The following is a 17,517-nucleotide window of genomic DNA, read 5'->3' as shown; positions in this document are numbered from 1 at the left end:
ATAATAGTAAGATGTCTTTGAAACAAGCTACAATTAAGCATTGCTTTTAAATCTAATTTTGGCAAAAAATATTACAGCTCTCTTGTTTGCTGAATTTTTAAAATTTTCTATGCTGATCAAATATTTCATTGTATTTTGGAAAGGGTTAGTGCTATGGGTAAGAGCTGAAAAGGAAAACAGTTCTGCAAACAAGCAGGCTGAATCTTTCTTTTTTAAAAGATTTTATTTATTTATTTTTAGAGAGGGAAAGGGAGGGAGAAAGAGAGGAAGAGAAACATCACTGTGTGGTTGCCTCTAGAGCGCCCCCTGCTGGGGACCTGACCTACAACCCAGGCATGTGCTCTGACTGGGAATAGAACTGGCAACCTTTTGTTCCCAGTCTGACATGCAGTCCACTGAGCCACACCAGCCAGGGCCAAGCAGGCTCACTCTTAATGAAATTATTTTATGGAAAAAAGTTTCTAAGAACAATTGTAATTTATATTATGCAGAATTTCACTGATATTTTTCAGCTATTGCAGATTCTTTGGATGATTCCATCAATGTAATAGGATATCGAATTCTTCTTTGCAGAGGAAAGACTGACAACATATCCACATTTACATGGGGTACAAATAGGGAAAAGAAGATGAAAAAAATACAAGTAATAAAAAGGAAACCAAGATTAATTCTGTAGAAAACATATATAGTTCTGCTTAAAAGTCTTTTTGTTGTCAAGTGGTTTGCAGCAAAAAAAAAAAACCCCATGGGATATAATATAGCAAAAAGAAAAAAATATATAACAGAAAACACATAAGTAGTATATGGAAATAATTCTTAGTAATAGTTAGGACATGATAAATTGCCCTCAACTGTAGCCTCCAAGTACATCTTTCTGTTTGAATCTCTGGTGACCACAACTTACGCTCATTTTATTAAACATAGAAATGTTTAATAAAGACTAATATTCTTTTTCTTTTCTCATATCTTTGTATCCTTATTCTTATCTCACCATATACAATGCTGTGATATTTTAAGACCAAGAATAGCAGTTTAACCCCCACTGTTTAAATAGATAAACATAAAAGATTTTTTTAAAATTCTGCCTCAAACCTTAAGGAAAGCATAGAACATATTTCCCAATGAATCAAAGCCTGGAAAATAAAAAATTGGCTTTGCTTACATTTTGGTCTGCTCCTTTTAAGCATTATTCTCCTGTCTTTGTCTTCCTTCCACCATCCTCTCTGATCTTTTGGTGTCTCCTCCAAATAGGTTACTATTCCTGAATTGACAGCAAAAACAGAAACTTTATTGTGTTTGCATAAGTTCAGTAAGCATTTGTTGAGTGGCTAGTTTTACTCATTCTTTCCATGAAAATGTCTACCACATGCCAGGTACCATTGGGAAAAGCAAAGAAAGAGAGAAGCAGAGAGGAAGACAGAAAGAGAGAGAGGGAGGGAGGGAAAGAGAGAAAACAACCCTTGGGGCCTTGGATTGTGGAACATAGAAAAATAAAAACCAAAAGCTTGTCTTAAGGAGAGATTACAGTCCGATACAAGGGAGACGAAACATAGAATGACTGACAACGACAGAGTCTGGTGAATGTCGCAGTAGAACTAAAGGAAGCACTGCTGGAGGACTTTAGAAGAGGGCTACAATATCATTTACAAGCAATTTAAAAAAATATATTGTATTATTTATTTTTAGAGAGAGGGGAAGGGAAGGAGAAAAAGAGGGAGAGAAACATGGGTGTTCCTCATCCATGCCTGGATGGGAACCAAACCCACAACCTAGGTGTACACCCATACCAGGAATGACACGGGGAACCTTCTGCTTTGGGGGAGGACACCCAACCAATGGAGCCACACAGGTCAGGGCTACATGCAATTAAAACAAATTTGTAACCCCTATTCAGCCCAGGAGAATATCATTAAAATGTGTAAGTCAGGATTTTTCCTATTGCAAGGGACTGAAACTGGCTTGGGCAAAATAAGAACTTTACTGGCCTGTGAAATAGAAAATATCATGGTACTTAGGCTTGTTGGATCCAAATGCCCAAAGAATGTTATCAAGACTCATTCTATTGCTGTCTAACTATCCCCCTCTGTTCTTGGAGTGTTATCTTTATCCCTAGCAATTCTTTTCACATGTTTCTTTTTACAAGTTCCAGGCCTTCATCTTGGAAAAAAGTTTCTCTCTTCCAATAGTTGTAGAAGTGAGTTTTATTGAACTAACCTGGTTATGTGTGTAGCACAAACACACTTGCTCTGCCCAGAGTGCTAGAACTCTGAAGTCTAACTGGACCAGTGCGGCATAAGATCCAAGGAGACCAAGAGAGGGATGGCTTTCCAGAGGAGAATCTGGGTATGATTACCAGAACATATCCTCACTAAAATCAATTAGCTACCTTTTTTTTTCCCATCTCCACTTCAATAAGTGTTCTTTAGGAAAGAGACTAGGTCTATTTTACCTGTGACATCTTAACAGACTTAGAGATGCTGGTCATAATCACCATGAAGTGGGAGCAAGGTATAAAATCTGAACAAGCTTCTAGCTTCCCTGAAGTTATTCCTTCAATATAGGTTTTATTCTTTGATCTGAAATACTAAGCATTTCCTGACTACTAAGACATATTCTTAAACAAATAGGAGGTCTGTTGAGAAAAAGTTCAGCCATTGTTAATGTAACAAGAATAGTTTGCAGGGCATTGATGTAACCTGGCAGCCAAGGAGAGGGGACTGGAATGCACATGCATGAACAATGATAACTTCACTGTACTAGTCATTGGGGGTGGCAGATGCCATTGAGTGAGCATGTGTACTGTGTGGCCATTGCATTCAAAATGACTGAGTGAGCAGAGTAACGAATCTGCATCAAATTTTGTGTTAAGCTTGAACATTCCTCCACAAAAACTATTTGAATGAATCAGAGGGCTGCAGCTATGGGCAACTGGTGATGGGCAGCTTCATCACTGAACAACTCACCTGCTCATGCATCATGCCTCCTGCAGAGTTTTATGGTGAAACATCAAATTGTCCAGGTGACTCAGCCCCACTACAGTCCAGATTTGATGCCCTGCAATATCTGGCTTTTACCAAAATTAAAATCACCTTTGAAAGGAAAGAGATTTCAGACTGTTGATGAGATTCAGGAAAATATGATGGGGCGGTTGACAGCATTGGGAGAACTGTGTGAGGTCCCAAGCTTCTTCTTTGAAGGGGGCTGAGGCATCACTATCCTATGTACAATGTTTCTTATATCTTGTGTCTTCTTAAGTAAAGTCTCAATTTTTCATAGCACATGGCTGGATACTTTCTGGACAGACATCATATATATCCATAAACCATTCTCCTTCTCCCTTATAAGAAATGTCTTGATTTATGCATGCCATTTCTTAACATTTTAACTTCATCAAAGTACTGAGAGAACATAAGACTATTGAGTGTTTTTGTTTTTTTTTTTAACTCAAAATTTCCTTAGAAAGGAGTGGATGCCCTGGCTGGTGTGGCTCAATGGATTGAGCACCAGCCCGTAAACCAAAAGGTCGCTGGTCTGATTTCCAGTCAGGGCACATACCTGGGCTGTGGGCCAGGGTCCCAGTTGGGGGAATGTGAGAGGCAACCAATGTCTCTCTCACACACTGAAATTTCTCTCCCTCTCATTCCCCTCCCTTCCCCTCTCTCTGAAAGCAAATAAATAAAATCTTAAAAATAAAAAAATAGCTCTGGCCAGTGTGGCTCTGTGGATTGAGTGCTGGTCTGCAAACTTGAAGGTTACAAGTTTAATTTTTGGTGTCAGGGTAAATGCCTGGGTTGTGGGCCAGGTCCTCTGTTGGGGGGGTGTGAGAGGCAACTGATGGGTCTCCCATATGTTTCTCTCCCTCTCTTTCCCCTTCCCTTCCCCCTCTCTAAAAATAAATGAATAAAAATCACCACTCGCACTCACCATCAGTAAGATGGCTAATTTAAAAACAATATTTACTAATTTGACTGATAAAACATTATTGTTAAAAATAAATTATATATATTGAGTAAAAGTAGCCAGACCCCTCCTCCAAAGAGTATACTGCATACTTACATTTATATAAAGTTCTAGAAAATGAAAACTCTTAAGTGACAAAAGTTCAGTGGTTGCTTGGGGACCAGGGGTGGGGGAATGGGAGGAAGGGATAAGAAAGGGGCAAATTTGGGGGGGTTGGGTGATGGACATGTTCACTATTTTGATTGTGATGATGTTTTTATGATTTCATGCAAATGTCTAACTTACCAAATTGTACACTTTGAAAATGTGCAGTTTATTGTATATCAAGTACACCTTAATAAAGCTGTTTAGAAAGTATTTTAGCCCTGGCTGGTGTGGCTTAGTGGATTGAGCATTGAGCAGTGCTCAATCCACTGGGAACAGAAGGGTCACCATCACCAGTTCAATTGCTGGCAGGGGCACATAACTTAGTTGTCGGCCATGTCCCCAGGTGGGGGTGTGTGAGATGCGATCGATCATGTATCTCTCACACATACATGTTTCTCTCCCTCTCTTTCTCCCTCCCTTCCCTTCTCTCTAAAAATAAAAAAAAAACAACTTTAAAAAATTGCTTTAAAACATATTGTTTTAAAAAAGAGAGAAAACAGGGGAAAAATAAAAAAATATTGTTTTAATCTGATTCCTGAAGTTACTGAGTGAATATTTTTCACACGCTTTAGTTATGAGTATATACTTCTGTTATTTTTTCCATGTTCTTTACTAATTTTTCTACCTGTGCCTTAATTTTCTCCTGGGTTTGTGAACTCTTTACCTATCAGGAAAATTCACCCTTAAAGAACTCCATATTTCTTTTCTCTGTAATTTTTCTGTTACAGCATGTTTTCAAGAGAACTCGTTTATTTGTGCAAGCCAATTTTAACCAAAGGCTGTACTATAATACCATAAATCTTTAAACTGCAGTAAGTTGTTAATCATCACTATGCAAAACAAACAAAAATCCCTTAAAAATTCATATTAGTAAATGAAGGAGTATTACAACCAATGCCTTCAGCACTGGCATCTAAAATACGTTGCACACCTGCTTTGATGTTTTGGAGCTGTTTTCATAAGTTATTATGATAGAGTAAACAGTAGAGGTGAAAAGATATTTTTTAAAAATTGTTAAACTTTTATTTATTAGAAAGAGAGGGAGGGAGAGAGAAACCTCAATTTGTTTGTTGTTCCACTTATTGATGCATTCATTGGTTGATTATTCTATGTGCCCTGACCCAGATCAGAACCCGCAGCTCTGGCATATGGAAATGAACTCTTAACCAACTCAGTGGCCAGCCAGGACGATGAAGGAGCTCTATAAACAAAATGTGTAAGATACTACTCTGGGACTTTGGCTACAAATCACTTGCTTAAAATAACGCACGCAGTAATTACCTTCTCTGACTTTCCTGGGCTCCTCCTTGGGCTACTTACTCATGAAACCAAAGGGGGATGGATAATGCCACGAATGATCTCACGCTGGCATGACGTCAAGAAAACTTGACGTCAGACGTCAGAAGGCGGTTGCCACGGGGACCATTCTCCACTGACGGCAGAGTCGTGAAATCCTATCACTATCACTACACTCAGTCGCCTTTTGGCCTATGCCGGGTCTAAGCTGCTAAAGACGCTTTAACCTTAAGGGGGCCTCAGGGAGAAAGTAGTGTTGCTGCCTCCCAGAGCCCCACCCCCGCGGCACACGGTCCCGAGCCCCGGCCAGTGGTGGCGAGCGGCGGCCGCAGGAAGCGGGCGGTGGCGGCGGCGGAGGGCGACCTACCCGGGTCTCCCTTGCTCCATGCAGGGCTGGGAGAAGGGATCCGCCATATTGGAGCCGCAGCTGAAAGTGTCTTGCTGCCGCGGCGCGAGCCGTTTGGAGGTGGCGGCCCCGGCGAAGATCTGGGAGGAGTCGGCTGCTCCGGGGCCCGCAAGGCTGGGGAGTGAATGAACGGCTCACGCTAGTCTCCTCCCTGCCCACTCCCTCCACTTTCCGCCGCGGGACCGGGCCGGGAGGGGGCTGGAGACTGCCGTGACGGCGGCAGCGGCAGGATGTTCTCCAAGAAGCCGCACGGGGACGTGAAGAAATCCACCCAGAAGGTGCTGGACACCAAGAAGGACGCGCTGACCCGCCTCAAGCACCTGCGCATCGTCATCGGTGAGGAGCGAGGGGTGGCGGTGCCCAGAGGCCTGAGCTGCCGGGTCTTCCCTCCACTGGGATCCCCTGGGGACTCTTCCCCCAGTGCCGGCGCGGTGCGGAGGTAGAGGGTGAGGCGTCGCCTCTGCAGGGACGCGGGAGGGCGGTTAATTTGGGGAAGAGAAAATTTGGCAGCACTAACACAGGGTTACCTAATTTTGAGGTAATCGTCCGAAGTCATTTTTTTAAAACTAGTGTTTCTCTAAAAACAGATCTGTTTTAGACTTTCGATAGACTTGGTGCCTGTGGATAATGGAGTTTATAGGATATGTTTGTCTGATGGATGACTACCGTCATCCCCACCCAAGTGAAAAGGAAAAAGTTCTTTCTCGAACAATATAGACCTTAATCTTTCAAGTTTCTTGGCCAGTGAGTGCTTGGAGGAAGCAGTTACACCTCTTTGGGAAGTGGGTGGTTCCCAAAAACTTGTGGGAAAGAGCCCCGCCCTTTGCTAATGCACCTTGTTCGTCACTACTGTCATTTAGAACTTTTATTAATTATAGCAATCAAGTAGTTTACAGCTTCCTTTACTTCTAGAGAATTGCACAGAATTCTACTTTTATTTAATTAAAAATTTTCTTACCGTCTGTTTCCCTGTACCTCTGTTTTGCTAGCAAACCAAAGAGCACTCTGAGTTATGGATAGGGAGTTAGAATCCTTTGGATACTGGGTCATTTCGTAGCCTGATAAAGGCTGTAATAATACTTATGGGATATCTGGTCCAGTACTTGGATCTTTTTAGGTGAAAAGGAAAGTTAGTTTGCTTGTGTTAATACAGAATTAATGGCAGAATGGAGTTTTGAACCTAACTGTCTGAATCCTAGTTTAGAGTTTATCTGAAGCTCTCTTTCTAATGAATTGTTTTGAAAATTGTTTATTTAGTGATATAATTCCTTTATTTGAGTGCCTGTTTCTCTGCTGTATTGTTTACTCATACCACGAGGATATCACTGGTAACACCTAACATTTGTATGGTGCTTTACAAAATGACTTCACATACATTATAATTAATGATCACAGTAATCCTACGGGTAGATATTATCCTTCATTATTTACTAATGAGAAAGCTGAAGTCTGGGAATGTCATCCAGGTACTAGGAGGCAGAGCCAGAATGGAGCCCAGATTTCGTATCTCCAGTTTGGTTTTTACTCTTCCTACATTTATGACAGGAAATTGTTATCACAAATATGTTGTATTTATTCCTGTGGAATAGGAAGAAAGCACTTGAATCCAGTTTAGTGGTATGAAAAGAAGCCTAGTTTTCAAGAAAATGTAAATCTAAATATAGTTAAGATTGTGAGCTTTTTATTTCTGTTCCTTATTGTACTTGAGAGATAACTCATTGAAGAAAAGATTTGGCTAAGAGAGTGAGACAGAGAAGGAATGTGTGAATGTAGGAGATGTATCACAGATAATGGAAGTTTGAAATTGAAGACTTAATGGAATTTGACACCTACTTGGGATAAACTGTAGGCTGGGTAAAGGCAGAGGTGTAAAGTTGAGTTCCAGTGGATGTTGACATTTCTTAAATTAAGCCATAGCTCTTTAATTATATAGAGTACAGGAGTGGTTCATATATACTTTTTTGGCAGAGAAGTTTCTTCCATGTGGGAGACATGGTCTAAATTAAGAGGTCACAAATGCCACATATTTTGTATGACCTAGTTTCGTTGGTTTGAAAACAAAACAATAATTAAAACAAACAAACAAACAAACACCCTGGCTGGTGTGGCTCAGTGGATTGAACCTTGGCCTGCGAACCAAAGGGTCATTGGTTCGATTCCCTGTCAGGGCATATGCCTGGGTTGCAGGCCTTGTTCCCTGGTGTGGAGTGTGAAAGAGGCAACCACACGTTGATGTTTCTGGCCCTCTTTTCCCCCCTGTCTAAAAGTAAATAAATAAAATCTTTAAAAAATAAAATAAATAAAAAACATTTTGCTTTTCAGTAGTTTATGGGCTTTTAAAAATAGAGCATATATTGTATGTAAGCATCTAAAATATTCTTAAGAACATTTCTGTCTCTCAATAAACATATCCTAGGGTGAGGATGAGAAAAAATAGAAAAAAAATTTTAAAGCATTGTTTAGTTTCTAAAGTTTTGTTTTTCTCTTACTACCCCATGTCTCCACCTTTTGCAGCTAACAGCTTTAAGATAATGACATTAAGTTCATAAAGTGGCTAACATAATGCCTGACATGTGGTGGATATTGACTAAATGTTAATTTTAATCATCTATAGCAAGGTAAAAATTCAGTGTTTTTTTACAGTATATTTTATTGATTATGCTGTTACAGTTGTCCCTGTTTTTCTCCCCCCTTTGCCCCCATCCGCCTTGTATGCCCCTTCCCTCCAGCAATCCTCACCCCTTAGTTTATGTCCATGGTGCTTCTCCCTTTCCTACACTATTTTTAACCTCCCCCTGTCTATTTTGTTTCTACCAATAATGTTTCTTGACTCCTGCATCATTTCCCCCTTTCTCCCCTTTCCCTCTCCTAGCTAATAACCCTCCACGTGATCCCCATACCTGTGATTCTGTTTCTATTCGGGTGGTTTGTTTAGTTTGTTTTTGTTTTTAGATTTTAGATTCAGTTATTGGTAGTTGTGAGTTTGTTACCATTTTAACGGTCATAGTTTTGATCTTTTTCTTAAATAAGTCCCTTTAACATTTCACATAACAAGGGCTTGGTGATGATGAATTCCTTTAGCTTTACCTTTTCTGGGAAGGACTTTATCTGCCCTTCCATTTTAAATGGTAGCTTTGCTGGATAGAGCAATCTTGGATGTAGATTCTTGCCCTTCATGACTTTGAATACATCTTGCCAGTCCCTTCTTGCCTGCAAAGTTTTTTTTAGAAATCAGATGATAATCTTATGGGAGCTCCTTTGTAGGTAACTCTGCTTTTCTTTTGCTTATAAGATTCTCTATCCTTAGCCCTTGGCATTTTAATTATGATGTGTCTTGGCGTGGTCCTCTTTGGGTCTAACTTGGCTGGGACTCTCTGTGCTTCCTGGACTTGCATGTCTATTTCCTTCACCAAATTAGGGAATTTTTCTTTCATCATTTTTTCTAATAAGTTTTCAATTTCTTGCTCTTTCTCTTCTCTGACACCCCTTATTGGACCTCTTGAAGTTGTCCCACAGGCTGCTTATACTACCCTCATTCTTTTAAATTTTATGTAAAGATTTTATTTATTTATTTTTAGAGAGAGAGGAAGAGGGGGAGAGAAGTATCAATATGTGAGACAAACATCGATAGATTACCTCTAGGCCTGCAACCCAAGCATGTGCCCTGTCCAGAAACTGAACCAAACTCTTTGCTTTGTTGGATGATGCTCAACCAACTGAGCCATGCTGGTCAGGGCTGCCTTCTTTTTTTTTTGGATTCTTTTTTCTTCTTGCTGTTCTGATCGGTTGTTTTTTGCTTTCTTATGTTCCAAATCATCAATTGATTCTCAGTTTCATCTACTCTACTGTTGTTCCCTATAAATTGTTCTTCATTTCAATTAGTGAAAACTTTGTTTCTGACTGTATCTTTTTTATGATGCTGAGGTTCTCACTAAGTTCCTTGAGCATCCTCATAACCAGTGTTTTGAACTCTGCATCTGATAGTTCTTCACTCATCTGTATTTCATTTAGCACTTTCTCTGGAGTTTTGATCTGTTCTTTCATTTGGGCCATGTTTCTTTGTCTCCTCATTTTGGCAGCCTCCCTCTGTTTGTTTCTGTGTATTAGCTAGAGCTACTTTGATTCCATGTCTTGATAGTGTGGCCTAATGTAGTAGGTGTCCTGTAGGGTCCAGTGGCACAGCCTCCCCTATCACCCAAGTGGGGTACTGGAGGTGCACCCTTCATGTGGCCTGAGTACACCCTTTTCTTGTAGTGGAGCCTTGGTTGCTGTTGGCAGATCAATGGGAGGGATTTGCCCAGGCCAGTCAGCTGCAAGGACTGGCTATACCACTGACCACCAATCTCTACCCTCAGTGAAGAATCAGCTGTGCAGTGGAGAGGTGGTAGTGCTCCGATGTGGTCTGTAGCTTTCAACTGGGTGCCATGGTCCTAGGGCTTCCCAGGTGGTGTAGGCCAAGGTCAGCCCCCACGTGTGTTTTGTCCACAGCCTCCCTTCCTGAGCTACAAAGCAATCTGAGGAGGCTGCTACTTGTGCTGGACCTGGAGATTCCCAGGCAAAGCCAAGCTGAGAACCTAGGCTGGCTGCTGTTAGTGCCTGTCCTGGGGCTCACTGAGGCCAGCTGTTGCTTGTTTGACAGGATTTAGGAAGTTGCGCAGCCTGAGCCATGAGGAGCCTCTCTGTGGAAAAACAGCTCGGGTGGGTCGGTAGGTTGGGTGGGGCAGAGTCTCTGGGGATCTCCAAGGTGGGTCAAACAGTGTTAGCCAGGTTGATGGAGTCTCAGATATGGAACCAGCCTGCCAGCTCTGGCTCTGTGAGTGAAAGGCTCAGAAAAGGGACAATGGCCTCTGCTCTCTCTAATGCCAGAATCTTCAGTCTCTGCCTGTATACCATTGGTGCCCTTCAAGCTGCCACCCCAGCACTAAAGCTAAGAGGGAGTGAGTCTGAGTCTGTGTGGGTTCTATAAAAAGAGCTGCTTGGGGATCCAGCAGTTTCTTCCATCGCCACAATCCCTGCTGGTTTTTAGAGCCAGAAGGTGTGGGGACTTGTCCTCCTGACACTGGAACCCTGGACTGGGGGTCCTGGTGTGGGGCTTGGAGTCCATGTTCCCAAGATATCTCTCTCAAATTTTAATCTACCACACATGATTGAGAGACCAGCCTGTTCAGTATCTGGGCCCTTTTTACCAGTATGAATGGATGTGTTTTCTTTAACTCTGTAGTTGTCACACTTCCACTCAACTGTTTTCTGATGGTTCTGAGTGATGGTGGTTCTATATTTTAGCCATAATTTTGATGTGGTTATGCAAAGAGGTGAGCCATGTCTGCCAGTGCCATCATCTTAACCAAAAGTCTCAACATTTCAGTGTTCTTGATTTAAAAAGAAAAAATGGAGTTCTTACTTAGCTAATAAATATTTTGATTATTGTTGGATCATTCTAATAGCTTTATTGAGATATAATTGACATACAATAAATTGTATATATTTAAAGCATATAATTGAGTAATTTTGTGTATATATACATATATGCTTATATATGCTACGGTACATATATACTGCATATAAGCATATATATAAGTATATGCTAAGTACATATACATATGTGTATATATGTATATATAATATACACACGTATATATGTATAGATACACACACGCACACACACTTTATGAAGCCATTATAACAATCAAGATAACAAGTACATCTATAACATCATAAAATGACCTTTGGAATTCCTTACTTCTGCCTCTACTTGCACCAACCCTCCTCCTACCCGGACAGTCAATGATCTCCTGTCACTCTAGAACAGTTTGCTTTTTGTAGAGTTTTATGTATACAGCATTACCGTATTTTGCTGTGTATGATGCTCTCCCATGCATATTGTGCACCCATGTGTTTGTGTGCATTATACATGGCATTATTATACACATGGTATGTAATCATTATACATGGCAAAAATACGGTATACACTATTTTTTGTTTGGTTTCTTTTATTCAGCCTTATTTTGAAATTTCTCAAATTTCCACAATTTCTCAAATTTCAAAATAGTATTATTTTGTTCAAGTATTGTTCAAATATTGTTATAGAATATGTCACTACTACATTGTTTTTATTGCTGAGTAGTAAGTATTCCACTATATGGATATGCCACAATTTGATTATCCATTCACCTGTTGATGGACATGTGGGTTTTTAGTTTTCAGCTATTACAAATAAAGCTTCTGTGAGGTATACTTGTTGTATAAACACATGCTTTCTTTACTCTTAGATAAATACCTAGGAGTGGAATGGCTGGATTATATGCAGTTGCATGTTTAACTTTTTAAAGAAACTGCCATAATGTTTTTTACCATTGTACATTCTTACCAGCAGTGTATGGAGAGTACCAGTTTATCCACAGATGCACTAACACCACTTTGTATTGCCAGTCTTCTTAATTTCAACCACTGTAAGAACTATGTACGGGTTGTGATTAGTATTTCCCTAATATCTAATAACATTGAGCTGCTTCTCCTGTCCTTATTTACCATTGTATAATTTCTTTGAAGTGTCTGCTCAAATCTTTTACCTGATTTTCTTTTTTTTTTTACCTTTTTTAAAATTGATTTTGGAGAGGGAGAGGAAGAAAGAGACCATCAATTTGTTGTTACACTTACATCTGCATTCATTGGTTGTTTCTTGTATGTGCCAGCAACCGTGGCATATCTGGATGATGCTCTAACCAACTGAGATACTTGGCCAGAGCCTAGATTTTCTTATATGATTTTTTCTAGCAGATTTACATTTTTAGGATCTATATTAAGGTCTATGATGTATCTTCAGTTTACTTTGTAAACATGGTATGAGATATGGATCAAAGTTTATTTTTTTGCACATGGATATCCAATCATTACAGCACCATTTGTTGAAAAAGACTACTGAATTGCCTTTGTATTTTTTTTTTCCAAAAACTCAGTTGTCCTATATGTGGATCTGTTTTTGGATGCTCTGTTTTGTTCTGTGGTCTATTTGTCTATGTTGGTGCCAATACTACAATGTCCTTTTGTTTTTTAAAAATTTATTTATTTATTTTTAGAGAGAGGGAAGAGAAACATCTATATGAAATCGACATTAACTGGGTTGCCTTTCACGTGCCCCTAAATGGGGGCCTGCCCTGAAACCCAGATATGTGCCCAGACTGGGAATTGAACCAGTGACCTTTTGGTTCACAGGCCAGCACTCAGTCCATTGAGCCACACTAGCCAGGGCTCACAATGTTTTTTTATTTACTGTAACTTGATAGTAAATCTTTAAATCAGGTAGTGTTGTTCCTTCAAGTGTGTTCTTCCTTTTCAATGTTTTTTTGGGGGGTTGGGGGGTTTTAATTCTTTACATTTCAATATGAGTTTTAAGATTAGCTTGTCAGTTTGTAAAATAAAGATTAATTTTCCTGCTGGTATTTTGATCAGGAGTATGGTGAATCTATAGGTCAATTAGGGAAAGGCTGACAACAATGTTGCAGTCTGACTCATGAACAAGGTATGTTTGTCCATTTATATAGGGCTTCTTTAATTTCTCTAGCAGTGTTTTGTAGTTTTTAATGTGCAGGTCTTATACATCTTTTTTTATTCCTGCATATTTTCTACTTTTGATGCTCTTATAAATGACACCTCTATATCCATTTCTGATTGTTGCTGGTGTAAGAAAATAAAATTAATTTTTTATTTAGCTTTGTATCTTGAAAACTTGTTATTCATTAGTTCTGTTCTAATTTAGCTTTCTATCTTGAAAACTTGTTATTCATTAGTTCTGTTAGTTTTTTTTTGTAGTTTCCATTGGATTTTTTACATAGACAATGTCTTCTGTGCATAAAGGACAGTTTTGCTTTTTCCTTTCCAATCTTCCTTTCCTTTATTTTTACTGCCTTTTTGAACTCACTAGAACCTTTAGTACAGTGTAGAATAGATGTGAGAGTGGACATTCTTGTCTTGTTTTTGATCTTGGTTAAACAGTCAGTTTTTACCATACAGTATGATAATTGTAGGTTTTTTATAGATAACCTTTATTATGTTGAAAACTTTCATTCTATTAGGTTGTTGAGTTTCATCAGGAATGGATTTTTCAAATACTTTCTGCTTCTGTTGAGATGAACAGATTTTTCTTCTTTTTTCATTTGTTAATATGATGAATTATAGTAATTGATTTTCAAATGTTGAATCAACTCTGCAATCTTGGGATTAAAAGTCAGTGGACATGCTGTATTGTCAGGTTTGATATGCTAAAACTTTGTTTATGATATATGTATTTATGTCCATGAGGGATATTGGTCTGTACTTTTCTTGTAATTTTTTTTTGGTTTTGATAACAGGTAATGTTAGTTTCATAGTATTATAAATGTTCTTTTTAAAATTTCTGGAAGTGTTCACTTAGAATTGGTATTATTTTTCCTTAAATGTTTATTAGAATTTAGCAGTAAAGCCTTATGAGTCTGGAGTTTCTCTGAGGGAAGGTTTCAGAACTACTATAATAGACAGAGGGGCTATTCAGGTTATTTTTTCATTCTTCCATGAGTATTGGTAGTTTGTGTGTTTTTTAAGGAATTTTCTCATTGCGTGGAAGTTGTCAAATTTATATGTATAAAGTTTTTTGTAATGCTCACTTATCCTTTTGCATTAGTAGAATCTGTGGTGATGTCACTCCTCTTATTTCTAGTGTTGATAATAAGTTTTTCTTTTTCTAATCAGACTAAGAGGCCTTTCACATTTTATTGATCTTCTAAAAGAATTAGTTTGTAGTTTAACTGATTTTCTTTTATTTTTCTGTTTTTATTTTATTGCTTTCTGTTTTGATATTTATCTCCTTTTTTCTGCTTTTAGTTCTTCAGAATCACCTTTTATGTAATCTCATGGGGTTTTGAACAAACAACACCTCTTTTTTAGTTTTAGTTTAATACATTCTTTTTCTAGTTTCTTAAAATGTAAACTGAGCTTATTAATTTAAGATCATTTTTCTTTCTACAATAGGCATTTATTTGATGATACAAAATTTCCCCATTATAAATTCCACAAATAACAGTATTTTGTATTTTTAGTTTTAATTAGATCTAAAATGTATTCTAAGTTTCCTTTTGTTTTCTTCTTTGTTCCATGTATTATTTACAATTGCATTCTTTGGTTTCAGATATTTGTTGTTTTTTTTTTGTTTAATTTCGTTATAGTCAGATAACATGTGTTTATGACTTGAATTATTTAAATTTATTAAAGTTTGATAGTTTGGAATGTTTTAACTTGATAGGTAAGTATTCTGTATGTATTTTAAAAAATATATATTCTGTTGTTGGGTTGAGTGTTCTAAAAATGTCAATTGGGACAAGTTGCTTGAGAGAGTTGTTCAAGTCTTCTATATTGAATATCCTTGCTGCATTTCTTTCTGTCTACTTGTTTTTATCAGTTATTGACTGGAGGTGGGGTGGTGGTGCTGAAGTTTCTGACTATAATTGTGGATTTGTCTATTTATTTTTGCAGTTCTATTTTTGCAGTTCTTTTTGCCTCATGTATTTTGAAGCTCCGTTATTAGGTTCCTAAACATTTGGGATTATTATTTCATCTTGATAAATTGATTCCTTTATTATTATGAAATGGTCTCTTTCTCCTTCATAATAGTTTTTGCTCTGGAATCTCCTTTGATAGTAATGTAGCCACTTCCACTTTCACTGACTATTGTTAGTAGTACATATATTTTCCTGTCTTTTAAATCTTCTAAGTGGATTTTTTGTTGACAGCATATGTTTGAGTTTTACTTTATTATCTAATAATTGCAACCCTTTAACTGAGATGTTTGGGTGACATCTTTAGATTTATCTTATAAGTGGAATTTTATATCTTATGACCATCTTCACTCATTTTCCCTACTGCCACCTCCTTCCTCTGGCAGCCACCATTACGCTCTCTGCCTCTATGGAGTTTGTTTTTTTTTAGGGGTTTTTTTAGGTTTATATAATCAAACAGTGTTTGACTTTCTCTGACTTACTTAACATAATTCCCTCAGGATTCATCTGTGTTGTAACAAATGGCAGGATTTGCTTCTTTTTTTATGGCCAAGTAATGTTCCATTGTGTGAGTATGTATGTGTGTACACACACACACACACACACCATATTTTCTTGATGCATTCATCTGTTGAGGAACACTTTGGTTGACTGCATGTCTTGCGTATTATAAATGCTGCAGTGGACATGGGGGTACAGATATCTCTTCAAGGTAGTAATTTTATTTCCTTCAGATATATACCCAGAAATGAAATTTTTATGTCATATGGTAGGTCTTTTAAAAATTTTTACAGGTGTTTTCCATAGTGTCTCTAGCAATTTATATCCTCACCAATGGTGCACGAGGGTTTTCTTTTCTCCACATCTTTGCCAACGCTTAGGTCTTGTCTCCTTAATAATAGCTATCCTAACAAGTGTGAGGTGTTATCTCACTGTGGACTTGATTTACTTTTCCCTGATGATTAGTGAGGTGGAGCACCTTCTTATATACCTGTTGGCCCTCTGTATGTCTTGAGAAAAACATCTGTTCAGATCTTCTACCCACTTTTTTAAAAATCTCACCCAAGGGCATGCTTAGTGATTTTAGAGAAAGGAAAGGGGGGATGGGGAAGAGGGGGAGAGAAACATCAATGTGAGAGAGAAATATCCATCAGTTGTCTGTCATCCATGCCCCCCCCTGCTCCCCCCCCCCCGGGGATCAAACCTGTAGCCTAGCCATGTGCCCTGACCAGGAATCAAATCCTCAACCTTTTGGTTTACAGCATGACTGAACCACACCAGCCAGGACTCCTCTGCCCATTTTTTAGTTGGGTTGTTTGTTATTTTGCTGTAAAGTTGTATGAGCTCTATATATGTTTTGGATATTAACCCCACATTAGATATATGCTTTTCAAATATTTTCTCACATTCAATAGGTTGCCTTTTAATTTGGTGGTGGTTTTCTTTGTTTACAGAAGCATTTTATTTATTTATTATTTTTTAAAGATTTTTAAAATTCACTTTTAGAGAGAGGGTTAGGAGAAGGAGTGGGAGAAAAACACCAATATGTGAGAAGTACATGGATTGGTTGGTTGCCTCTCACCCCCAACCAGGGATCTGGCTGGCACCCTAGGCATGTACCCTGACTGGAAATCAAACTGGTGACCTGTCAGTTCACAAGCTAGTGCTTAATCTATTGAGCAACACTAGCCAGGGCTATTTGTTTATTTTTAAAAATATTTTATTTATTTATTTTTAGAGAGAGGAGAGGGGAGGGAGAGAAATACCAATGTGTGCGAGAAATATTTATTAGTTGGCTCTCTCATGCCCTCAACTGGAGACACGTGCCTTGGCTAGGAATCGAACCAGTGACTTTTCGGTTTACAGGCCAGCACTCAATCCACTGAGCCACACCTGCCAGAGTGTGCAGAAGCGTTTTAATTTGATGTAATCCCACTTGTTTATTTTTTGCTTTTGTGGTCAGATTCAAAATATCACCACCAAGACCAATGCCAAGGAGCGTGCTGCCTGTTTTTTCTTTTAGGAGTTTTATGGTTTCAGGTCTTATATTCAAGTCTTTAATCTATTTTGAGTTAATTTTTGCATGTGTGTAAGATAGGGATCTAGTTTTGTACTTTTGTGTGTGGCTGTCCAGTTACCCCATCACCATTTATTGATGAGATATATTCAAGTCTTTAATCT

At 38.5% G+C, this 17,517-nt stretch overlaps 1 protein-coding gene across 10 annotated transcripts in view; it reads left to right on the top strand.

The window, feature by feature from the left end:
* Positions 1–5,590: 5,590 nt before the first annotated feature.
* RALGAPA1 (Ral GTPase activating protein catalytic subunit alpha 1) overlaps positions 5,591–17,517 on the top strand; it is a 262,117-nt gene continuing 250,190 nt past the window's right edge. For all 10 annotated transcript variants that reach the window (XM_045848431.1, XM_045848430.1, XM_045848425.1 and 7 more), the window contains exon 1: positions 5,591–6,145. In XM_045848431.1, the coding sequence (XP_045704387.1) occupies positions 6,040–6,145 (106 nt within the window). In that variant the 5' untranslated portion in view covers positions 5,591–6,039. The remainder of the gene's footprint in view (positions 6,146–17,517) is intronic.

The sequence above is a fragment of the Phyllostomus hastatus genome, unplaced genomic scaffold (genome assembly GCF_019186645.2).
Source record: "Phyllostomus hastatus isolate PE091 unplaced genomic scaffold, TTU_PhHast_1.1 phas_contig_62, whole genome shotgun sequence".
NCBI classification, from domain to species: Eukaryota; Metazoa; Chordata; class Mammalia; order Chiroptera; family Phyllostomidae; genus Phyllostomus; species Phyllostomus hastatus.
Note: the sequence above shows the minus strand (reverse complement) of the source record. Positions and strands in the feature narration are given on the sequence as shown.